The sequence below is a fragment of the Antedon mediterranea genome, chromosome 5 (genome assembly GCF_964355755.1).
Source record: "Antedon mediterranea chromosome 5, ecAntMedi1.1, whole genome shotgun sequence".
Lineage (NCBI taxonomy): Eukaryota > Metazoa > Echinodermata > Crinoidea > Comatulida > Antedonidae > Antedon > Antedon mediterranea.
In genome coordinates this window covers 6,596,578-6,624,246 of record NC_092674.1, presented here as the reverse complement: position 1 = coordinate 6,624,246, position 27,669 = coordinate 6,596,578, and the positions used below count along the sequence as shown (strand labels likewise).

Below are 27,669 nucleotides of genomic sequence, written 5' to 3'. Positions count from 1 at the left end.
TCAGATAACGTCTGTCTGCTTGTCTGTTTGTCGGTCCTTGCTATAATACTAATAGGCCTAAGTGTTAACACTTACAGTGCAAGCGTCGAATTTGTCTTATATTTCTGGATTATTAATTGTTTAATCGAGTTTAAAGATAATTGCTTTTAATGCCGTTTTCTCTAATTATTCTGCTCTTGTGAACAAAATATTTTGAGGTTGCGCCTGTAGACTACTTAATTAATTTGTTGCTCTGGACATGGCAAACTGTAGTCGGCTACTTACTCAAAATAACAACTTTTTAAATATAGTTTCTTTACTATCTAACGAATTAGTAAAATTCAAATAATTGTTATGTCATGATTATGGATTTACTGTATTTAAAAAGTATCGAGAACGATTGCTTTACCGCTGGCTTTAAACTGCTTTACGACTGGTCTGTTGCTGCTTGTATCTGATGTAACCCAGTCAAGCGGAACGCTCACTGAATGATCAGCGATGTTATACTTATACCGCAGTATAAGCTCAGTGGTTAGACACAGAGGATCGTTTTGTAGTACTCTCTCGGTGACGATATATTACACATAATAACAATACCTAGGATCGGAAACTGTGCTGCGATATATCTTTTTTTTTCTAACTATGTGGATGTGTAATTTACCATTATGAGATATTTTACTGATATAAGTTAATATCCGTTCTCTATGTTGTCAAATCTGCATTTTGTGTCTTGCAAAAATCAAACGGATTTCTATTTTTGCATGGGATTGTTTTCTGACTCGGTAGGCATATACCAATAATCATTATGGAATTGCGACAGATACACAACTGGAAAATACTACCCAGGAATAATATTTGTTGTGTTTGGCGGACAAATTCATATTTTATTTTCATTGTTGTTTTATTGATGTCAATACAATTGTCAGATGCAATACGACCGACCGGTCCTTTTAGAGTAAGTACTGAATTCGTTTTTGTAGTAGTGTAAAGTGTGTACAGTAGTAAGAGTAGGCCTTTATATCGCGTGCGTGTTTTATTGTGTACAACAAAATACATAGTCCTTGGCCTAAATTTGTCGTATAATAATTTAGGCTTAACTTTCTACTTACTGTACTTTGAATACGGTACAATAACAATTGTTACATTTGATCCTATTAATAGAAACTTCTGATGATCTATAATGTTTATTTTGTCAACAAATAATTGGATTATGATGTAGGCCTACAGTACCTATCTATACAAACAGGCCCATTAAGGAAAGCATAGTGCAACTGTAAGCCTATATAAGTTTAATTTAATTTAGCCGTTATTAAAAATTGATAATTGTGGTATTGTTCGTGGAATTAAGCGCACTGTTTGACAAAAGACAGGACCCAAGCCTTCGTTGTTTCTACCCATTTCTTTTTGTTAAATGTAGTGAAATGGAAAAGGCTGGCGAACCGCCAAACGTGTTTGGAACTAAAGATAACGTATCGCCCTGTAGGCCTATTTAACGGATGGGTATCTCTTACGACGTGTTATTTCTGCGCTACCGCAAAAAAAAAACAAAAAAAAAAAGAGGAGGAAAAGAACATGATAATATTAGAAGTTTTGTTCAATTTTATGGATTTAACCAGTGTTTTAGAAATTTAAAAATACATTCAGAATGTTTTGCAAATATAGGATAAAACAGATTGAAAATGTGTTCGTAGCTTCATCTTGTACGTAATTACAAATGCTAGTATAGTATAGAATAAGAGAGAGATACAACGAATAAAAATACATTTCCCCTTCAACAAAAGGCAGGATTATTCAGCCTACCTATAAAGATGTCATATAAATGGTTTAATTGCGCATTGTATAGCGTGAGCTAGGGCAGACTGTAAGTTCACTTGTAAAAACGTTAGTGTTTTATGATTAATCAGAGACATGTGCAAAGAAGTGGAGGAGCTGTTCATTACATGAATTAATTTCACTCTGTGGCATTTGGCGCGTGGAATTCTGATCGTCTGCTCTGCTGTTCTGCTGCGATACTTATAAAATTATGTCATTGTGTGCATGATTTCCATTCTGATAACAGTTTATTTAACTGAGATATAATATCTTTCACCTAAAATACATTGTTCTGTCTTTCGTGTTGCTAAAATATCCTGTATGTGTACTGTTGTGACGTCATCCTCCTCACAAAGAAATAAGAAAGTGTTTCTGATGATGTAACAAGACAACCAGACGATATTCGTATTGTTCTTTAGACAGTTCTTACCCCTCCTACATGGTGTTTTCCCAATCATCAGTCTAGCCTAAGTTAGTGGTGTCCAAGGCCTAAACTAGTCTCGGTAACACCCACTCAGGAAGTGTGTATATAGGTAGGCTTTTCTGATGTAAATTGAACACGCGTGGGCTTAGAGATTACATATATTTTATATATTGTTTTACATAGTATGCTATTTATGCTGGTTATATGCAAGTGTTTAACAGGCAACGATTCAATTACTTACAAACATTTTTTAGGTTTATAGACGATTCGATAAACAATTTGGCACACATGGCGTTTCATGCGTAAAATACTTCCAGCTTGCCTGAAGGTTCAGTACAGATAGGCACTAAATTCTCGTACAGTCTACAGACAATAAACATCCCCACAGTTTCATGTCTCTAGACATGACAGTACGAGAATCGTCTCATATAGGCCATTTCTCATTTAAAGGAAAAAGAAGAACGAAGGAAAGAGCAGGAAAAGAAAAAGAAGGACTTTTAACTTGACCTTTCTAAATACTTTATTTTAGACGGCCTTAACATCAAGTAAACCTAGAGAAACTGAATTGTTATACAACAATCGGCATTGACTTTATACAAACAACACGACCTTGGATGAATGTGGACAAAACAAAGCATCTAATTGCTGCAATTGATAGATAGATCTTGTTATATTGATACAGAAGTAGTGTTTACTTAGAGAACATGTAATTTGTGATAATGACAACGAACATGGAATGTAGGCTGCTCGGAGAGAATGACAATCGGTTTGCAATATTGTTTCTTCGGAAAATGTATATTACATATCCAAGCTTATTCTTATAGTTCATAATGATCGATCTATATTATTAACTAACAATGTTCAGTACTGTATCTAGATCTCTCCACTCCAGTATCAAAAAGAATATTCCGTAATACAGCATCATATGTTTCACATGTACCTCATAGTATAATAGACCGTAACCTCCTTAGCCTTACATGATACTGACACCACATGTGATGCACATGTGATACTGTATCACCAAATTGTCCTATGATACTGGGTGGGTAATCACTTTCGGTTGTGGAGATACGGCACTATATTAACGAGGTCTATAATGGAAGCCCTAAATAATAATATGAACATATGACTAGGACCGTTAATCATTCCGATAGTGTGTTGACCTTAGTTTAGGCCTAAATTAACGTGAGTACGACTGTTTAACCGATTTAGATCAAGGGAATACTGTGCGATCTTGATCCACGATTACACCCTACAGCATCCATGTCGCGACTTTGTTACGGTATATTACCGGTACGAAACGTAGGCCTAGGTCCAACAGACTACGGGTCAAGAGCGTTATTGAATGGTCATTTTGATGTTTTTTAAGAACTTTAAATCAAGGATTATATATTGATTAATATCGTGTTACTCCTCTTTATATCAATGGATTACATTAATTCTCTATTTATTTAGTTGTACTAAAAACCTCACCATACGATACAGATCGTACACAGTAGTGTATGAAACGCTATCAAAATACTGTACGGATGTTTACGCGGTCCATAGTTTCTCACAAATTGTAAAGAAAAAAATGTGTGCTTTTATTAAATTTAAATTGAACGAAAAAATTTGCCTGTAAATAGTAACTGTTTTCAAATTTAGTTTTAGGCCTAGACCATATGTGTTTTATAATAATTATGCTGTATATAAAATATCCTACGATATATTATGAAAGCCACGTTCATTTTCGAATATTTTCGAAATTACATCACTTTTATAGAATGAAATATCGCCTGTATATATTGACATCAAGACGTCATTTATAATCTCTAGACATATTTAATATAGGTTGTTAATAATGACGATCGAGCGCAAACACGAAACACGTGTAATGCGTTTTTATTTGCCATACTGTAAGTGGAACCTATCATATTTATCCATTCATCATCACCTTTCTAATTTCCCAGGGTTCAAGGAATATGAAACAGAAATTATTAGTTATGAATACGAAACGAAGACAAGTCGTATCTTTCCATAATGTATTCCAGACCGTACAGTTGATATAATATTATTTTAGCTCAAATACACGTGTAATATTCTATATTTTCATTGTTAGTTTTCTGTATAATTATATTTATGGATGACCTCAAAACTGATTAAATTCAACTATATTGTACGTGTATTTAACTTGTTTTCGCTGTGGTTAAATCAAATTATTATCGTTAATAATACTTCGAAATTATTTAGAAATTGAAAAAAAAAAGGGAGAATAGGGGGCGCTAGTACAGTCGAATATAGTCTTGAGATAAATTGAAAATAACACTGTTTCCTATGTTCACTGTTTCCTATGTTGAGTTATGATAATTAAAGTAATGTATCTAATGTTATGTTGTATTAAAACATTCGTTATCTAGTCTAGTGTCTTTCACGGTCAGCCTAGCATTTTATGTTGATGAAATGTCGTAGCCTCATAATGTGCTATCATAACCAATCATCCCTGCTCCTTTTAATGCGTTATATAGCCTGCTAACGATGTGTTAGTTACAATTATTGTTTCCTTAGCAATAATTCAAAGTCATAAATTGTTAAAGTAATGTTTAGAGGCGAGATAAATCTTCGAAACTTGTTGAGATTTGAATGTATTATACTTTTGCATAAAGTATAATGTAACCTTCTTTGCCCTTTATCGATGTTTTGCCTTCATAGTCGTTTGATGTTTTACTGTAGGTTTTACATGAATAACAATGTATTCATTGGTGAATGCAAAGTTGTATCTATATAAATGTACCTTTAAACCTTGTGATTCTTGGTTTAACAAGAGTTTAAATTGCCTTGGTTAAAAAAAATCCTTAATAATTCCCCTTTAATAAAGTAATACATTGGCTATTTAAGACAAGTCATAATGCTGCTGTTCATATGAGAATTATACGTTTTCTATTTTGAATAAAAATAATAATGAGTAGGCCTACATTATGTTTAGTGCCCGATGTGCAAACGCCCCTTTAATGTGATATATTGCCTGTTTATAATGTGTTGGCTATATCCATTCTCGCGTCTGCATTCCGTGTTATAGAACGAAGCAGTAATTATAATTATGTATTATATTGTATCATCACTACAGTGTCTAGGGTACACAGATATGAGGTGGATAATTTCACACCTCCGGTACCGTCACCGGCTAGCCTACATATCGGTGTGCCATGGGTGTATCTCCATGATGTTTCAACAGAGAGGGAGGAATGTGTAGGGTGTGGGCAGGAGTGTATACCAATGTACCATGACAGATGGCATATAGTCTACCCATCTATAATAGAAACGATATGACACACAATTTATACTGTGTGTGCCAGTAATAATAAATGGAACTTCGGAATCTGTATTCTTTCTAACAGTCCGATTGACACTGAATTTCAAACGATTTTATAGGCCTTTATAGCATATTTTTTTACCTTATTTCCAGATAGTTTTGTAGTGATAACTACATTATTCAATTCAGCATTATTGGATTGTGCAATTACAGTATTTGATTTTCGTTCGTTAACATGCATACTCTTCTATATATTATTCAGAATGTAGAATCTAATACAATATATGAGTCTCTTTCACGTATTTTTTGCATAGTTCACGCATCGTTGCTGGAGGCATTAAAATTGATGAGTTTATCTATGACTTATCGTGTTCATGTTATCGAGAAGTGACAGTTTCTTGTATAGCGAGAGACTGTCAAATATTACATTACAAGGCATTTCACGTGCTTGATTTTTTCCAACTGCCATTTGTCTATAAAGTCTCATTCTGACCGTTCGTAAATGCCATATCTCGGTCAACGCCGTTAAAGATGCTTTCCTCGCGGCGAAAACACAACACAACGCGTCTAAAAATGGATAAATTATATCATTGTACAGGCCTACAAAAATGTGTATAACCAATGTATGAGAGATCGCTGCCTGTCGAGTATTATGAAGTTGTGTGTACTGCAGTAACTGAACCCGTTAAAGATGCTTTCCTCGCGGCGGAAACACAGCGCGTCTAAAAATGGATGAATTATATAATTGTACAGGCCTAAAAAAAGTATGAGAGATCGCTGTCGAGTAATTTGAGTTGTGTGTAATGCAGTAACTGCAGTAACTGAACCCGATCCTTAGTAACGGTTTATTCTAGATACATTAAAGGGTGTATAGTTGCAGTAATAAAGCAAATGACATATAGTATACGATATATGTAACATATGATCCATAAATTAACCAGCTAGACTGAGCAGTTCGCACTCTTTACACATGCCAAGTGCTAACGATATTTATTACTACGCGGCATCGTGATAATAACTTTGCCTCGTATATAACAGTACATTGTCATTATTTTGCTCCTAATAGCCAATGCATAGGATTAGTTAGCAAACATGTTAGAGAGATTTAACAACATGTATTAAGTATGTCTGAGTGTTCATAGCTGTTAATGCGGTGTTGTCCTAAGCCTAAACGTGGTAATGTTCACTTAATTTATCTCGTTGTTGTTAATAAGGTTTTGTTCTAGGCTTAAAGATGCTAGTTCGAATTCAAGCCGGTTGCTGTATAATTTCCTTTTTGTGGTGGGGGTATTGAAGGTCGAATGTATATTTTTTGCCTGTCCACAATTGTAATGTTTTCGTCGAAAATAACTGTGGATTGGGTCACGACAGAGTTCAATGCTAATTAGCCGAATTGCTCTTTGTTATAGCCATCACGAACGCTTGTTTTTCTTTTAGGCTACAATTGTTTTGTGGTATAGCTCGAGGGGATACGACTGTGTATAATATCCGAGATAGGCCTATAGTTTGTTTTATAGAGCCTCGACATCACAATTTACAATATAATGCTTTTAAATTTATTACTATTTAGGTCTTGGATGATGAACTGCTCAAATGTTTTACAGTTCAACCTGTTCAATTACCATATGTCATATCATATTCAATTTATTCAATTCAAGAGATTTTTAAAACCGACGTTCTGTAAAGCTTTGTATACTATCAAACTAGTTTGTGTGATGTGCCCAAATATGGTAGTGATATGCTTAAATATGGTAGTGATATAACATCATCTTGTCCATTTATGGGCACATCATATTTTTGTTGTCACATAAAATTTGATAGTGTAGAAAGAGCTTTACTTTATCTTTTTTCTACGTTACATTTCCTGGTGTAATAATGATACCGGTATTACAGCATTATCTGACCTATTTATGTGTAGTATTATTATGAAGCATATGCCGTATGTAGTAGGCCTATACTGTAAACCTGACTAAAAATCCAAACCTTGACCTAGAAATATAGCTGTTTGGTAAGATAGCAAAAGGTAGCTCCTCAAAACACAATAACCACCATATTCAAGCGAAATCCTCCTATTCATACGCTAAGCTGAAGCCATACTTTTAATACTTTATCTTAATCTCTGTCCACACTATCAAACTTTATGTGACAAAAAAATATGATGTGCCCATATATAGACATGAAGATGTTATATCGCTACCATATTTGGGCTTATCACTACCGTATTTGGGCACATCACACTTTTTTGTCACATAAAGTTTGATAGTGTAGACATAGCTTTAGAAATGTTATAAAAGAAGCACTTTCTCGTATACTATGATATGTCTACGATACATTCTAATGTAGCCAGCCTATTATCAATATGAGTGTATGCCTATTGGCTACACCGCGTGTAGAATACTTTAGTATTAGGACTTGTTAAAATTGTTGTAAAAACCTTCGAGGATTAGTTATACCATAATATACCCTGTCGAATATCGTCATGATTTATACCGGATATTATGAATACCCATAATTATCTCAAATGCACCCACACACTAAATCCCAGACAGTATAGCGTAAGCATATCTTTAGAAAGTATTGTTAACTCGTTTTTCTGACATGGTCTTCTTGTAATATCATATACCCAAGTGACAACATAGCACTATTATAGCCTACTGTACATAACAGTAATATACATAGACCAAGTGTATGGTTGTAGAAAACATAGGCCTACTCATACGCATTACCACCAGTCTATTAGACATCGTGTTAACCTTCGTACAACTATACTGCACTGTATGTGTAGTAATCAAACTTTAAACCAATGAAAATCGAACAACCGTTTACGTTGCGTAAACAATATCGTCCAATCAGCGCGTACTATATTCAGTATCAAGTTGGACAAATAATGCTGGTTCAAGGGCGATCAATTACAAAACATTTTCTATTAAAATTAAATTAGTGTTCGGAAGAATAGGTCCGCGGAATTTAGGCTTAGTGTCGTTTGTAGAATTTCACAAGTTTTATCTCAAGACATATCGAGAAAGAAATAAGTGAAAATAAACTTTACTTTACAGTTAATTTGAATAGTATGATTCGTTTTTAGGATGCATAATTCTGGATATATAAACCTATGCCTGAAATAGAAATGTCAGTTTAGTATTAAATTTTGTACATATACTGTACATTAATGACATGTAGGCCTATAACTCTGTATTACTAATGTCATAAACATCAAAATCTTCGTTTTCTCGTTCTATAAAAAGCACAGTTAACTAATAGCTATATTTATATACCGGCGTACGTGTCTATTTGTCCTTTCTACAATACGTTTTTCTGCGCGGAATTCCCAAATGGGATGAATCATTTATTCAGGGCAACCCTTGGTTTCTAAATTCACTGCAGTCGTTTCTTTAGTAGTTGACCGGCTTCCTTTAGGTTATCTAAAGCGTAGCGTAAGATCAGCAATGACTGAGCGAGGAATTATCTTGAGGTTATAATTGAGTTGACGCCATTGTGAATCTAGGATTTCCTTATAAAGTTGCAATTAGTTTGATAATCTTTTAGTCACTGTAATCTAACTTTCATATCATCAAAATAATTATGAAAGGTTTTTAGTGGCATTCTTTTTGGAATCATAAAAATATCATCGGAACGAATTGAAAAACATGTTTTGGTTTGCTAAATGAAAAGCATACACACTGTAGGCCTATCTGTATAGGAATAATGTTTTGTTCACTGCTGTTGTTGCTGACGCAACGTATTTGATTTAAACGCAACGCAATTGATGTATAGAACGCATTTGACTATTTGCACGTATATTCAACGCATTTAACGTATGTGTAACGCGATTAACGTATAGGAAACGCATTGGAAGTATGCGCAACGTGTTTAACGTATAAGCAACGCATTGGATGATACAAACAGCGCATGTAATTTGAAACTTTACCTTATACTGAACACAAGCTTAAGTCTGAAATGAAGATAGCGACTATATACTATATAATAATAATAATAATAATAATAATAATATAACAATTTATATAGCGCACATATCCACTAAAAGTGCTCAAGGCGCTAAAATATCATTATTGTTACATTAATATGAATAAAATGGAATCCCCTTTTCACGTATTTGTTTACAGAGTGTTCCATAAAAACAAGATGGCCGGTTGCTTTATTATTTTATTAGGCCTATCTATCTATTATTATATTACATTACATTATAATTATTAATATGTGATAAAAAAGATAATAAAGAAGTAGAAAAAAACATGAATTAAAAAAAAAATAAAAATAAATAAACAGACTTATTGGTATCTTTTATCATCAGTCATGAAGGAATAGAGCATAGCCTAGCGATTAACCCACATGTGACAATATACTCTGTGTTTTTTTCCAAAAATAAAGATAATAATAATAATACTACATTTATATAGCGCCCTTTTCATGAGTAATCATGCTCAAAGGCGCTTTACAAGCATTATTACCCCAGTATTTTTTGGGATCAAACACGTATGGAAACATACTCCCACAATGCAGCCGGTAACCAGCGCAAAGTTGTGTCTAGATCTAACTGGGTACCCATTTATACACCTGGGTGGAGAGAGGCAACGTAAGTAAAGTATCTTGCCTACGGATACAAGCAATGCGGCAAGAGTTGGATTCGAACCTAGGTCTGACGATCGGTAGTCCAACGTCCAACACACTGCGCCACACGCCCTTACGAAAAGATGTTAGCAGCTAAACTACCGTCAAATTCGTAGTAATTGTGTATAATGTGCCTGATGTTCATGTCATGGCACTGTTCATAATGATGATGCTTCAGATTGTTGTGTCTCTATAGATAGTAATTGTGTATAATGTGCCTGATGTTCATGTCATGGCACTGTTCATAATGATGATGCTTCAGATTGTTGTGTCTCTATAGATATTAATTGTTATCACTTACACATTTATAATTCTTATCTATTATCAATTTGTAACAAGTGCCAATCTTGTCATTATCACGTGAGAAAGAAATAGGCCTAATAATTAATTAGGTAACAGTTATTATGCATTTGAAACTGGTTTAAACTGACATTGTTTGTTTGTCGGGTTTGTGCTAGTTAAACTGACGTTCTGAAGTGGAATAAACTTTCGGAAATTATCATCACAACGTATTAAGTCCTGTCCTGTAATACTTAGTACCGGAAAACCTAACTTAAGCCTGTGCTACCGTTGAACGTTTTGCTTATCAACAACAAGGCTTTAGTTTGCTATAAGACATTCTGAAGTTAAGCTATAATAGCCTGGCCTAGAACACCCCCTACATCCCCTCTCCCGCCCTGTTGGACTAACTGTCCTTGGTTTCGACTCATTGGTTTGGCATTACCAATCAACATCACACTGTCACTATTCTCCATGTAGGCCTATAATATATAACCCCTTCTTTCGGGACACCTCTATTTAGGAAACACGTAAAACGAACGAAGGACAATTATTATTGAACACTATTTATATTCTCACATTTTCTTCCCCTAGCCTATAGATTCCGAAGGTGGACCCTTAATAACAATTGTATTAATGACTGTTTCTATTGTGTTAGTGAGGACATAATATTTATTTCTATAATAAATAGTTTTGTAACACTTCATTATACAAGTACAAAACGTGTACAGTATGTGCAAGAAGGCAGACTATGGAACGCTGTTCACGTAATAATGTTATGATGCGATATGTGAATGAAACGCATCTATCGTACGAATTCGAACGCGTCATAAAATTCATATCAGTGACTTTTTTTGGTGAACGGCGTTCCATTGCAGACAGGTAAAATTACAACATGTATGATTGCAATAAAAGTAGGGCTATCCGATTCTATCGGAGCAAGAATGTCGCGAAGGGTTGTGACAGTTCAAACTACCTGCTAACTAACAAACCATACAAAGAATGTTTTAGAAAAACAGATACAAAATAACAATGAACATAAAAAAAATTAAATGTGTAGGCCTAATCCTCTTAAAAATATACTGAGTTATCGAAGCATATCTAGCCGCATTAAATATAATCTCCACGGATGAAAGCGGTTATTTTACCAATATTGAAGCTTCATGATTGAAGGTTAAATACCCAGCATGAATACCATCTCATTTTGTATAATATCAATACGTCCAGGATTTCCACAGTATAGACACAAATACCGCATAGAAATAATAAAGATTGTTGGATTTTATGACACTGGCTTTTATTGGTTACATATTATTGTTGTTCATGCATCATTGACTTTTGTAGTTTTGGGTAAAATCTTCAAAAAATTATTTCATTGTTCGAGTTTTACAGACACCTTAATTTACCCCCAAGATTTGTATGTTTAAATAAATGAAAGAGATAAACTAGTCGTTTGTTGAGTTTTAGATAATACTACAAAACACAATTGTTATCTATTTCGTTGATTCTTTTTAATAATAACTGACGTATGAAACTACTTGCTTCCCTCGACTTGCCCCAAAAATCTCGATTATCTATCTATCTATTAATTTTTAAAATGTTTTTAGTAATCCAGTCGGCATTTCTTTTTTTTCCTGTATTATTCCAGCTAAGTATTTATACGTATGCAACGCCATGTGTACCAACATTGAGTCGAATCGAACTTAACTATGGGCCGCCGTACCACGGTATGGCTTTCCATCCATAGCTGCAACTCTAAAAATGTTTCAGCATTCACCTTATCCTAATCCTTTCTTATACACAGATTTCCTTTCGTTTTATTCCTTTCAACTTTCCCTGTTAAAATGTTATTTACTATACGATATGTTTCTTCTTCAAACTTAGGCCTATCCGCCTAGTTACTACAGACATGTTTTTCGATGAGCATTCAACGGTATTTAGTTATATTTACCGCGTCAATATAGGAGGGCGTGCTTTAAAATAGCTGTGTGTACTTGTGTATCAATGTGTAATTTTCACTGTGCTGTTTCGAAACAAGTTTATAACAATCAAATTTGCGACAGTACACTTGTAAATAAGTATAGGCCTACACGATTTTGATTTTTAAAAACATGACACCCAGAATAAATAAACTTGACAGTTGTAATACTAAATTTCACTACTAAATCATATTCGTTCATAATTCTATTGGAGTAAAATTTTAAATTTGTTTTGCGATCAAAGGTTTCGCTAAATACCAGATGTTTGAGGTAGTTTTAAGACACTTTTGGGGGATTGCATGAATTAGCTTCCGGCCAGACGATCTCTTGGGGAATCTAGCCCTGAGTTGCAAAGTTTATTTTCGGATTTCATTGTTATTGATATCTTCGGAAATACTATTTCTGCGGTTTCTTATTATTGGTATATTGACCATTCTGGAGAGAGCATAGTTTGTAATATTGGAACCAACTGCGTTATGCGCGTCTCTATGATGGTTAGTGCCGTGTCTGCGCAGAAAGTTGAAATATGAGAAGACAATACCTTATAATTTCTGTTTTTTGTTATTGTTAGTTTTTTAGCTGAGAAAAGATCCTCAGCAGGAATTAAACCAGGGATCTCGGCTGTGTAATGCCGGATACATAACCATTACTCCAAACTCGGATTCACAAGGTTGTAGTGAAATTAGCCTAATCATACACAGCATTAAGACACAAAAATATAAAATATCTATATTTTCTGGGGAAATCTTTTATAGGGAATGTTACAGTAGGCGCGCGGAGGTATGCACTCTCGGAGTGCCCTTCTAGTTTGCAAGTGCTTCACTCAGTTTCTGAGTGTTTTCATTGTTTTGTTTGTTGTTTTTTTTTTGGAATAGGCTTAGAGCAATAATGTAAATATATGATTTCAGCATATGCTGTGTTGGTGGTTATTTATATTGTAATATTTGAATATTTTGTGTGGGAGATGATTATTGTATTTTTAACCTTAATATGCACTTTTGTTTTATCCGTTATTGCTTTATGTTCTGTTTATATTTAATTGGTGTTTCGTTATATTGATGCAGAAATTATATTAACATTTCTTTAATATGAATTATATTGCGTGTATGTTTACCCACCCACATTACGTTTGAATCCATATTGGATAATATATATAGAATCTTTTGTTTTTAAAGAAGGTATACTATTATATTTAGAGCATATTCGTGCGTATGTTTAATGTATAACTCATAATTTATTTTGTAGAATTATGTAATCACTGCAATAATAATAATAATAATATTAATCGAAAAACGTAATTCAAATTGTATAGCTATTATTGTGGTCCTTATCTATACAAATATGGTTATGATTTGATATTTTGAAAATGGTAGTACAGTATTATGGTATTTATTTAGGCTTATTGCCAAGATTATCAATTAGGCCCTATTGAATTGAATCACTGTCGCCGCAGTGTGATTTTCACTCGGAACAAACATACACAAATTGTAGTAATATTTCACCACACTAGGCACTTGGCCAGGACATTTTTTTTTTTATGTAAGCCTCATTTTCTCAATGTTAATGTAGTAAAACTGTACACGAATTGTACATTTGCAAGGATCTTTGACATAACTGAGTATGTTTTAATTTGAAGAAAATAAATGTTACTTTGAATTGAAATTGAATTGAATATTACATGACAAATAGCATATTGATTAAATGTTTATTTATAAATATAACATCTACTAAATCTCTGTCTACACTATCAAACTAGTTTGACAAAAAAGTGTGATGTGCCTAAAATATGGTAGTGGTATGACGTAATCGTGTCCATATATAGGAACATCACATTTTGTTGTCATATCAAGTTTGATAGTGTAGACCGTGACAGCACGTCAGAACTCGAGCGAGGTTCAACCATGGTTCATTGGAAAATATCAAAATGGCCTAACTATAGTATTTAATTGATGGATTGTCATATTAACACAAGGAAGAATGTATGAATATAGCACCGGAATATTGAATGACATTGTAACTATACAGATATAAATATATTATATTATCTTGATTGATATCACTGACTATTTAGAAAGAAAACTTCAAGCTATACGCTTGATCGATTATCTTGGGTTTTTATAGATAATGATCTTAATAATCCTCGAAGACCCTGGGGATTTTAAACCAGGGTACTTGATATTAGTAGGTTAACATTTGATAGGTTTTGGAAATTACCGTTTTAAAAACAGATTAGTACTATAATATGAAATATTATTGGAATATGAAAAGACAAATTGGGTACGTTGCATTATGCTTATAATTTGTTTGGAAAGCTTTCCCTAAAGCTCTGTCTACACCATCAAACACATTTTTTGTCAAACTAGTTTGATAGATAGTGTAGTATAGACAGAGCTTAAGTCCAGAGATAGTACTGTTTCAAATATACTGTTGGGCTTTATGTGTGTTTTCTTTTTTGTTTGTTTTTTTTCCTAATTTTGAAAGGTCATTACATCATTTAAAACTCATAATTTTATATTGCATCTTGTAACATTAATGTTATCTTCCGGATAAACAGGGCCGTGTTCCAGTGTCTCTGCCATGGGTGTACTGTATTTGTTTTTACTCTCGCAGACTCATCTCACCCGATTCTGCAGCTGTCACTAGATTATATCTAACTGACTACTGAAAGTCAGTTAAATACACAAAAACGTCATGGGGCTCATCTTCGTACCATTGTTTTGCATTGTTTCTTGGTAGTTTTCAGTTGAAAGTTATACTTTGCTATTGAATTGGTTTGTTTGTTAATAATTACTTTTGCATTAGTGGCGCACCATAGTTAGCGGGTTATTTTGTATTGTATCCAGTTGTAATCAATGAAATAAAGCGTAAAATAATTTAGATATATCATATTTCTCAGTTGAACCTAAACTATATGTATTTTTTATAAGGAGTACAGTCTATTACTGTAATAAAATCAAGTTCATTCGGAGAATTTGTAATTATGACCTATAGTACTAATTTCTGTGTCACTGTTAACGACAACGTAACCTTTTGTTTGTAGATTATGTTCGCTGGAGTAACCCATAATCGAAACAAACAATATTGGAATGTTTGTATACAATAGAAAAATGCTGTCTACACAATAAGTGTTGGATTTGGCTATTTCTGGAAACTAAAGTTATTATAGTCACTCGCTTTCACATGAATAATTTCAAAACCGGAAACTTTACGTTATTTTCACACGGAAAGCATTGTTTTTGTTTGTGCGGCAATTAATCGGATGAATTTTGTACAAATTAATTTTAGCAATTAAAACAGCATGGCCTTGTTAATTATTGAAGGTAAAACTGTTTGGATGTTTGCCATAAACCAGGATTAAAGTTGAGTCTAGGCTCGCGGTGTGTTTAATCCGAAATTGGGATTAAAAGATTGTGAATGATCAAAAAACATAATTTTAATTAATAATTTTAGTACTACAATAATATTTGTAATTAAACTACTTCCAGAGTAAGTGTAAAGCTCTGTCTACACTATCAAACTTTATGTCACATAATGTGAATTGTCCATATATGGACACGATGATGTCATATCACTACCACCATATTTGGGCATATCACTACCACATTTGGGCATATCACATAAAGTGTGATAGTGTAGACAGAGCTTGTGTCAATATAGCAGGCACTGCTCCTGATTTTTGTTTCAAATGTTATATCGTAATAATTAATGTTGTTAATAATGTGTTATTGAAAATTGATTGACATGTATTAAACTAGATTATATGCGGCTATTCGGCTTACTACTGGGGCCGCAATTTGTGTGTACACTGTAAAATTAAATTGATCGTTCTTTGGATCAGCATTTAAGCCGGTGATCCCATCTCCATCGATTTGATTTTAGCATGTTTATAATATTTGTATAGAGCGGTGTGGCCGCGCGTGGTGTTGTGGGATATCGTACTCGTATATGAAAGGCGTGGGTTCGACACCTGTCTGTATGTTGTATAATTTACTCCCATTGCCTCGTCTTTTAGATGGGACATAACGCCGTTGGTCCCGTGTTACACATTGCGCGATAAGGAACTGTGTAAACTATTTGAAAGTGTACTATAGGGGATTGTCTCTCGGTTTGCTGTTCATGGTACTAATACTACTGGGCCCCTTTGTGAGAAAAGGTGTACTGAAAAGATCGATAAATAAAAAAAATGATGTTAGGTTTTTTTTAAATAAATAATATTTGTATAATATTGATATCGTTTTTGTCTATTGCACTCATCGTCCCTGAACGATTAGATTTGTTAACGAATTATACAGCACAGGTATAACACTACAGTCCGTCTTCACTGCATACACGCTTAGCTGCCTCGGATACACATGACTGTCCATGCATGTTCCCCGTTGCTTTACAATCATTATAAATGACATATAGCATGACTTCTGAATAAAACTGATCAGGCTTGTCGAAACATTTCATCGAGGCTTTCAATCCGTGCCATAAAAATAAACGACTAGCAGTTTGACTTGACATAGACCATGCATAGACGCTTTAAAATCAATACATCATTCATGATTCTGAGGATGTTGAATTATTTAAAAAGATTTTTTGTTTGTTAAATAAATGTATAGACTTCGTTAGTGTTAAAAATTAATTACGACGAATTCATCCAATATATATATATATATACTAATTCGATCTGATGACGTCACTGGTCAAAGTTGACGTGAAAACCATTTAATTGTTTAATATTGTTAAAGGGTAACTCCATGGTTAAGATGTCTTGTGTATATAATACATTTTTTAATTTGACCCTACTTTGTTTAGAGTTTGTATGTAAACAAGTCCTTATGCACTTATTGCACTGGTACTTCCCAGATTCGGACCCTCAGTATCCAAGGCAGCGCCTTACACAAATGCTATTATGTGATGTTAACTCTGAAAGAGTTATGAGTTGGCCTATGAACATTTTATGAATCATAACCTTCAAATAATGTCTCAAGAAAGATAATTGCTTCGTGTTATAACTTGATATTGATTTGTTCTATATTAATATTGGTTTTATGCCCTACATAATGTTTTATTACGACTCCTATGTTGTTCTACATACAGACGATTTCAACATGTCTTATACTGTAATAATACTAGCATGGCATTTAGGATTTATGCATTTACCTTTTTTTGGAATTGAAATAAATAACATGACGTGGACAGTGTATATTATCCAGTAACGCTGATACGAACATTGGATCAAAATAAACGATTTTGGGATATTCTATACAAAAAAAGATTTTTACCATTCAATTCAATTCAATTCAATTCACTTTTATTTCAGAACAAAGTCCATATCATTATAATGTTCTATCATTAGTAATCAATCAAATTAGGGTTGAGTTTTTTTGTGGTAGGGGAAAACTGAGGTCGGAGTGGGGGGGGGGGGGGTGGATTGTATGCGAACCTTAGTCAAGTGAACTTTAAAGGTAAAGTTAGATCCAATATTCAATCCTGAACGTAGGGGAATGAGCTGTTAGGAGCTCATTTTACTAAGCCCCAGCATTATGTGGTACGGTAGGGTAGCCAGTGTTCTTTACACGTACGAAAGTGAATCGTAGTAAAGTACATAAAAATGGTATGTTAGTTGTTAATGTTGAGTAATTCCATAGTCAGCCATAAAATAGACCGTTCCGCAATAATTAACATGCAAATCTATCAGTATAGTGCCCGTGGTTGGTTAGTGTTAATGCGTTCTTCAAATGTTGTGCGGAAATGAAGGACAAGACGATATGCTTCCAAAACACTAACTGCGGAGAGCAAGGTCATCGTCTGTCTGCTGGTAACATTATTCGTGTAGCCTGTGGACATTTTCGGAACTTTTTGGAAACATGTTTGATAGCTAATAATTATATCCATTAAAATGAGAAGGAAGAGTTTGAGTCAAAATATAGGCCTAGGAATAGGCCTACGATACGATAAGCTATATATGAAACGCCATGTGTTATGAATTATGTCACTGTGCAGTTTTGACATTGGTAAATTAAAATGTGTTTTAGTTATGGACCGCCATTTGTGCCAAATATGTTTAGTCTAGTTTGTTATATCTATATTATGACTGAGAAGGAAGCGAAATTTAGATAAAATGAAGTAGTCCTATAGTTGTTCACACAAAGATATGCAATTCGATGTTTTTGTTGAGTTGGGTATATCATTTAAACGCACTGCTAATATGAACACATGGTTTATTATAGAGTAATTTCACTCTTCCTTGATTATACACGTATAAGAAATCAAATCGCAAAATTCGTACTATTATATTATTAACTATTAATTAATATTATTTGTTGAATGAATGTGCTTGAAAAAATATTATCAATTAGAAATGTTGTTTTCCTTAACTGGTATTAGGGTCCTATTCGGGTTTCTTGTACAAATGTATTCGCAATCTCAGCCTAATTCAAGGAAAGAATCTAATTATTGCAATATGTTTTTATTACTGCTCACAGTTTACATGGTATCAGTCGTTACTGATTCAAGGGCGAGACATTAGTGGTTTATTAGTGGAATTACGATTAATACATTCTAGTTTAAAGGCTGGTTCCCATTGTGGCGCAAATGATCCGTCGATTTTGATTGGTTGGTGAACTTGCGTAGCGCGTACGTCTTTGCACTGCGTCTTAAGTTAGGCATACTGTAGTCGGAATCAAGCCTTGGTGTAAACAGCTCTGTCTACAATATCAAACTAGTTTGACAAAAAAATGTGTGATGTGCGCAAATATGGTAGTGATATGTCATCGTGTCCATATATGGAAACATCACATTTTGGTTGCCACATAAACGTTGATAGTGTAGACCATGGAGAACTTATTTCTCCATGTGTAGAATATTGAAACATCATCTACACGTACCACCTACAGGGCCTATCTCTATTCTCCATTTCCGTTTTGATATGATAATCACCGTTATCTCTCGTATATCATGGAAACAGAAGGCTATACTCATAAATCAGAATAAGAAGAATTAATTCAATACACACATGACTTCTCTTTTTAAAACGGATGAAATTGTTTAAGTAGTTAATGAGGTAGCATGTTATCACGTTCAAATTACAGTGTCTTCGTCATTTTGTACTAGAACCAGACGTGTCGTGTCCGTTGGTTCTGCTGTTAACATATTTGTTGGTTTTGTTTGAGTGTTCCTGGTTGTACAATGTTTAGTACAATGTGGGTATGAAACATCTTTCAAACATACAATATATTATTGTACTGTTTGTGTTGTATTGTTGAGGGCCCCAATGATCAGCTTTGCTGGATGGGCTGCCCTCATGAAACATTTTTCAATAAATGAAAATAGTTACGAACAAAAAAATTACAGGCCGATAAATTGTGTGCGCTGTCGACTTCCTCGTGAAGGGTTATATACAATTAAACTTTCTCTGCTGTTGTTACTATATATAATTTCTTTAAATTAGAGACGATTTACCTGTAGCAATGCAGCTCACGATCCAATTGCTTTTTAATGGTCATGTCTGACAATATCATATGCACTCATATCCTGTCATACCACTCTAAATATTCATAATCTTCGTCTCATTGTAAAAGATGTCCCCCTGGGAATGCAGCAATGGTCGTCCGAGTGCACTTAACAGCTCGTGCTGTATTATATAGGCCTAGGCCTAAGTAGTACGCTGGGAAAAAAAAAACAAGTTTCGCATGCAAAACGCGTATAATTATACAGTACAAAATGAACAGTAGATAAGTTGTGGCACTTTGACTTTGTGGTTGACATATTTGTTTACCAATTCCAAGGTTCTTGGTCCGAATCCTCTTACAGTGCCAACTATCGCTAATTTAGTTCCCACTAGGACGCAAGACAATTGAACGTAAACGCAATCCAAGTAATTTGACCAATCACAAGCCATGGATTATCGAAACTGTCGTTTATTATTGGTCAACTCGCTTGCGTTGCCGCTTACGTCATTGCGTTGAGTCCTAGTATTATCGTGCAGGAAATGTTACTGGGGGAATTTTTTTTGTTGTTGCAAAAACGACTATAAAACTTGTACAATTTTAGTAGCACACTTGGAGATTTTAATTTCTTCTTCCACCACTTTCACATTGTATATCGATTTCCTTTCTGGCGTTCCATACACCTTCACTGCATTTTGTCACAAATACAACGAGTTTTTAAACGGATGTTTTTGTATCAGATAATGCTAGGCCTAATTGTAAATCATTTTATAGCACGTCGTTTGTGCGTCTGTTTGTATTCATTGTAAACATTATCTTCAAAGCGTGGCAGACGATTTCCAGATGTTTTTGCTCCCGGATTTAAAAGTACAGTACATTTCCGTTTTACAACAGATGCGATATTACATGATTTTAGATACGATTTTTCTATGACCATTCAATAATTATTAATTAATAATGTACTATAATTGTGTAATATAATATGGTATTGTTTGAGTAATACAATAGTTTTATGACTATAGAATTAAAGGTGTTTTAATTGCATTTTTATTTATTTTTTATTTACAATCATATAAAGTAAATAATGACGTAGACTATCGAAAATAAATTTTGAAAATTTTAAGCGCGCGTACGCATGCATTACATGCGCTACGCACGTAATTGTATTGCCATATGATGATTTATGCCCTGAAATTTATGAGTACCAAATTTTATTTAATTGTGATTCATGGTTGTGAAGATATGATTACAAACGTGATTTCGTTAAATCGTGCGTAGACCGCGTAATTTTTTATTGCGCACCGTGAAAACATAACCAGATCGATTCCTGGCCATAAGGAATAAACTGTGAAAAATTGACTTAGCTAGATTAAACTGATATCAAGATAAGGTCAGAAAGCGATAAAACGCATAGTGATACCGGACCGACAGACAGACCGACCGACCGACATAGTGAACTATAGAGTCGCTTCCACGCGACTAAAAAGCATCATTGCGTTAGGCCTTACAAAGCAATATTAAGCAGGTCAGACATTTTTGAGTTGAGATAAGTGGGCAGGGTTGTTTTGTATAGGCTATCCTATGCATATAAATAGTAATGTATATGTGTACTGTGTAGTGAGTACATTAGCATAGGTATCCAAATGTAGGCCTACTATAACTGTACCTTTATCTTAAACCTCCACATGCGCTCCACACAAATGAGTCTAGTATTTTTCTTTATGGATCACCATACCTCCGTCATACAAATCCTCAAACACAATTATTAAAGACATAAGTATTAACATATTGTATGATGCTGATAATATTATGTTATGAATGACGTTTGATATCCCGTGAAGATCACACGCAAGTCATATGACGTGTGAATGTACGCCACCTGTTTTTGCATTTTTTGCGTGCCATACATACGTCGGCTTGTCTGAGTGGGGTTAATAGCTATCTATGAATGGAATACCTTCATTACTACTACAGTACTATGGACTAAAAATAGTGGTAGGAAATTAATGTGGTATTTACTACTGATATGTTAACATAACTTTAGGTCTACTCCATTACTTTTTATTGGTAGTTGGCCAAATACGTCGCGCACGCACTGTTGACAAAATATAGGACATTTGCGTAGGCCTATAATATAAAAGAGTAGATTGAGTAAAGGCGTACTGAATTAGTAGGGCATATTACTTTATCTTCTTCTCGTTCACAATAAGCCGGGTTATGTCCGTTGGCAGGAGAAATATCCGGGCTGCGTCGATTTAAGATCAAATCAGAAAAGATTTTAAATGTTCGTTTAATGGTCCGGTGGTCGGATAAAGCATGGAGAAATAAGTTAACTTATTTCTCCATGGATAAAGTTTATCCGATCACCGGATCGGTTCGATCTCAATGTGAACATAGCTTCATTTATTTGTTTTTTACTCTTTTATTATTTAATCTTTCTATAAGAAGATATATGTAGCTTTAGACTATTTAAAGTATCTAAGTTTCTTATAATGAATGAATTTCATCCTAAAAAAAAATGATGTGTGTTTTCAACTTCATTGATATTATATAACAAAATTGCCCTGCCTGACTATTTCAGCTTCCGTGCTAAGTTTTGTAAGCCTGCCAACTTTGTGTGTTAGTTCTGCTGTTGTCATCATTCGAATCAATACAAACGTGGAATGTGTAGTGAAAGCAACCCAGCTAGTCTGCCATTGACGGCTAACAGACTTACGCTGGCTTTGTATTTGTTTTATGCTGGAGTAAACACTCATTGAGAACATTTAATTAAGCATCTAATTCAAAATAATGATATTTCCTGTCTGCTAGTAACCATTCACACGGTGTATATATATATTGACATGTGCTATCAATGTTGTGTGTGTGATGGAAAGAATTTGGGGATCAAGCAATTGGTCGATGACGACGACGTCACACTTCAGATGTATACGCCGCCACCAATCCCGCCCAAAGTAACACTCGCAGTGTGTTTGTCTAATCGAGAAGAACACGCGCAGTCATGGGAACTTTTTTACAACCCAATTCATAAATTCACACTTGGTTCAGCAAACTATGGCAACACGCCCACACAATATCGATCTTATATCATCTTCCACTCAGAAACAATAAATCAAAAATGTAAACAAAAGAAAAGAGGGAGGTTTGATGCCGTTCAGACGACCGAAAGATGATGAAAGTCGGTCACATATATTATGGTGCCAAACCATAATATTTTGAAAGTCATTCACGTAGTAACTGCTGTCGGGTATCGGATACCAAATTAGTCGACGTTTTTCATTTGTCAATTGTGTTGTTTAAAGGCGCGGCTATAGCGACCAACACGATCATTGACACGCTGTAGTAGTGTAATGAAAACATTGATTAGGCTAAATATATACCAGCAACAAATTGAATAATGAAATTAATCGATCAAATTGATAATCAATACACTAATTACGTCAAAGAGGCCTACTATACGACAGCATGTCATGTTTGGTTTCCATTGAAAACAAATACACATTTGTGTCGAGTTCAACATTAATGCTCTGTTTCGACCGGAATGTACTTTTTCCAAATGAGATATATCATATCTTGCAATTGTAGGCCTGTGCATATGTTTATCTTGTTAAATATATCCATACTGCGAACGAGTGAAAATGCAGATAAAGTACAGGAAAGCTGAATAACGAATAAAGCATTTTTTAAGTTCTTCGGCTACCTTGATGATTAAACTTTAAACAGTGTATTTTTTGCCAGCGGGCATTGTCGGCTTCGTAAATCGGTATAAAATACCCGTCTTTGAGTTTTACACACAGACTAATTTTAGCGGTCGTTAAATGTATAAAGCAGATATATAGGCCCTATAGGCCTATTAGTATTTTATATTTAAAATGAAAAAGGGGCAATATTAAAAAATACCTGTTTTCACAATGTAGACTATTGATGGGTTGTTGAGTTTCTTTCTCTTCCCAATCTACTTTATAATATTTTCTTTCTTTTTATTCTTGCAGATAGAAGAAACAATGCCATCTTTAGATGTGAAAAAAGCTGTAGAAAATAAAACAGATCAATTAGGTGAATATCTAAAAGAGTTCTTCCCGAACCAAGATCGGGAACAAGTAGTATCAAATATTGCCCATAGTAGTAACAGTCAGCTAAGCCCACGCTCGGGGAGGACTGAACATACTGGTAAGTATTTTATGCTAGTCTTTTTGTGTTATACTTATAGAATAGACAAAATTGCACTTTAGATTTTTGTATACAATTGACGCACGGGTTTTATATACTGATAGAAAAGTTACGCGCGCGTTTAAATTCTGATAGAAAAGGTACGCGCGAGTGTAAATATTGATAGAAAAAGCACGTGCGCGTTTAGATACTGGTATACGCGCGCGCGTTTAAATACTGATAGAAAAGCACACGCGCGTTTAAATATTGATAGAAAAGCACGCGCGCGTCCAATTTGTGTTTCTTTGTTGTCGCCAACACGAATAGGCTTTGAGGCCATGGAGGAATTATTTAGATATTATCATGGAGTAAAGAATAAACGTTGTATTTTTATTTTGTATTATACGATTACATTTTAGTTGACTCGAATTAGGCCTATATAAAAACAAATTAACCTACTGAAGCAAAGTTATACAATTTATGGAGATTACTTTGTAATTTTAAAAGATTATCAGTACTGTATATAATAAAGAATGCATTTAATAACAAAAATAGCTAAGCTTAGATTTTAAGCAATAAATTAATGAATCGTTTTCATAATCATAGAGCAGAGAGTGGAAAATACAACAAAAAATCTTTAGATGTTATCAAAAAATAGAATTACATACTGTGACAGACACGAGCTTACGTTTAAAAAATGCCAATCATTTTGTAAACTTGTCAATCACCGGCGATATATACGTAACTATATCACTTTTAATATCTTCCTTGAAAATAGGTAATTACTATTAAGGGAAACTCTAAAATCCAGAACGGGGAGCAATTTCTATGTTATCAATAATATCATTGTATCTACTGTCAGTGTGTGATAGAATTGACTTAGAAGGGTTTCAACGATTCAATTGAAGTAAAATAATTGAAATACCGACTTGAAATTTTTAACAAAAGCAAGTTATCAGACAGAGATCAATGACTTTGAATAAGCCTGGTAGTTTAGCATGAATTAGTGTCATTAATCTAAGTTCTTTTGCTAAATATTGGTTTTACTAAACGGAAAAATGCAAAACAATTGTTGTTCCGCTTCGCCTTTGGCTATGCGTGACCTAGATGATTCAACCGATAAGAAATTACTCTATTAAAAAATAAACCCCCCTCCCCTTCGGAAGATAATGTTTTTTTTTAAATAACTTTTTAATATATAGATGGCGCTATACATATTTTATAGCGTTTCATTATTATTTCGTTAAGATTATGACACTATAGACGCAACACAAGGACGTAACGCAACGTAATTTAGTTGACCAATCACACGCATGGATTATTCGAACTGTCGCTTGTCATTGGTCAACACGCTTGCGTTGAGTTTACGTTCTTGGTACGTGTGTCTCACCTAATATTATAAAGCTGTCTACACTATCAAATTTTATGTGACAAAACCATATATGGACATAATGATGTCATATCACTACTATATTTGGGCATATCACTACTATATTTGGGCATATCACTACCATATTTGGGCACATAACACTTTTTCGTCAAACTAATTTAAAAGTGTAGACAGAGCTTAAGGGTTAATCGCTGTGTTAATATAATCGCTGTGTTAATATAATCCCCCACGCTCGTTTCTTCACGGGAAAGTGTCCCGTAGGGGTAGGAGTTATATTCACTGTTATTAGTCGCGTGTACGCGACTCTATAGTTCACTATGTCGGTTGGTCTGTCTGTCGGTCTGTCGGTCCGGTATCACTATGCATTGTAGCACGCGACTTAATGGCTGTTGGCCTTGTTCTAAATCGTTGCAGTAGGCCCATTTAGTTGTATTCTTCACAGAAGTTATTTTTATTTTCAGAAAAGTTGATATCAAAAGTAACAAAAGAAGCGTTAAAGGCGCAGTGCAGAGAGCCTCGTCAAGTTTTAGTGGATTCGTATAAGGAATTAGGAATCGCTAAAGGTTTCGGAACCAAAATTTATCCAAGTTGCATTGTAGTAGACAGATGTAGGAATAGTGGGTGCTGTCAAGAATCAAAAGAATGTCGGGCTTCAAGAACATCGAACGTGACACGACAGGTAAATATTGTTTAATATTTTATATTGATTATGAGGGTGACAAGTTATAACTCGATGACGTAATTTACATTGTCGTTGATTATTGACGAATGAGCGTCATCTGGTTGACATGAATTCAATTCAGCTGAGTAGGCTCGGGTTATTATTCTACATACCTGCCATTGTTCAGACGGGGACCAGTGGCGTAACGTGAGGCCTGAGACCCCTGGTTTAGGAAACCTAAGCGGCCCTCCAAGTTGTTTAGCCTTTTCGGCATACATATTGTAATGCCTGTTTTTCCTCTGGGCACTGCTCAAGGCCCCCATAAGCTTTTGGCCCCGCATAAGTTTAGCCAGTGAGCACTCATAGCCGTTACACCACTGACGGCGGAGACGTTAAGTACTTGGTCGCGCATTCATGTGCACGAACAAGACCTACGCCAGCAGGCTTATTAGAAAATAGTAATAGCGCGTCTCTTAAACTTAGACAATTGTCTATGTCTGTCTTAGGGGATCATCCGAATTGAAGCTAATATACAGGGATACATTAATAGTTCTATGCAAATTACCCCTTTCGTTCAGCTTATTTGACCCGTCACTTATGATTCTTCTTTTTTTTTTTTAAGTTTTTAAAGAATGGTGTACTATATGAAGCAAGTGTAGCAAAAGATGGAGCGTGCGAATGCATGCAAAAGCCAGCCTTTTGTCCCGAAACCAACAGGACTTGTCCGGCCGGCAAACAGTGGAGCGATAGCGCCTGTAAATGCGTATGTAAGCCTTGTCCGCATTTGTTCTTGATAGACGAGGAGACGTGTACTTGTGACTGCCTAGTTAGCAACAGGTTATGTAAAAATCATGCTAAAGGCAAAAAGTCTATCTCAACGGAAGATTGCAAGTGAGTACCAATAGACATTCGATTTATAGTTTATTTTAAAAGTGCACTCTTGCGAGAATATTACATACGTTTTGACTTTATACAAGTTCTTATTTTTGGTACGTTAATGTAACTATGAATGTAGATCTATTATATTTGACAGATTAAAATAAGTTAAATTCATTTTGATTCTAATCAAAATAATAACCAACATCATAGGCCTGCATGCTGTCTGATGTGACCAGTTTAAGTTCTGGAAATATTAAAACATGCTCTTACATTTCATGTCTATAATATTTATTAATTTCAATTGTATTTTTATTTGTTTAGTTGCATAAAAAGTGGGATGTGCAATCCTCCACAGTGCATCAACGGAAATTATAACGCCGACCTTTGCAAATGTGTTCACGAAGAGAGGTGAGCTCACCTAGGACTAAACACCGGTAACGTTAATACGCCCGGCTGGCCCGAAGAATCCTCGCCTGAGAACTGTTTTAGTATTAACAAAGTTAAACGTATTCATCGGCTGAGAATAAGATCGCCAAGTGTGTCGGGGACGCGAAAAAAGTTGCTCACAATAGAAGACTTAATAAAAGGAAAAAACCGAAACATTCCGAAAGTAACGTTTGCCGAACGTTTGCAAAATGACGTCTGTTGTTACTAAGAGACTAACGTACCAAGTGACTCAAATCGGAAATTGTATATCAATTTTTAAAGAAAAATAGTTGGTACAAAAGAAAAAAACTGACGAACTATGAAGAAAAAATAATAA

At 34.5% G+C, this 27,669-nt stretch overlaps 1 protein-coding gene across 1 annotated transcript; it reads left to right on the top strand.

The window, feature by feature from the left end:
- The first annotated feature begins 513 nt into the window (after window positions 1-513).
- On the top strand, window positions 514-27,669 carry LOC140049281 (vascular endothelial growth factor A-like). The gene is made up of 5 exons (XM_072094125.1): window positions 514-934; window positions 23,820-23,997; window positions 25,828-26,045; window positions 26,650-26,918; window positions 27,228-27,669. Exons 1-5 carry the CDS (start codon window positions 785-787, stop codon window positions 27,316-27,318), a joined length of 906 nt encoding a protein of 301 aa, XP_071950226.1. The 5' UTR covers window positions 514-784; the 3' UTR covers window positions 27,319-27,669.

Coding starts and splice junctions, on each gene's coding strand:
- LOC140049281 (XM_072094125.1), top strand. CDS start 785: ATGGAATTGCGACAGATACACAACTGGAAAATACTACCCAGGAATAAT. Junction 23,998..25,827: donor GGGGAGGACTGAACATACTG/GTAAGTATTTTA, acceptor TTTTATTTTCAG/AAAAGTTGATATCAAAAGTA. Junction 26,919..27,227: donor ATCTCAACGGAAGATTGCAA/GTGAGTACCAAT, acceptor TTATTTGTTTAG/TTGCATAAAAAGTGGGATGT.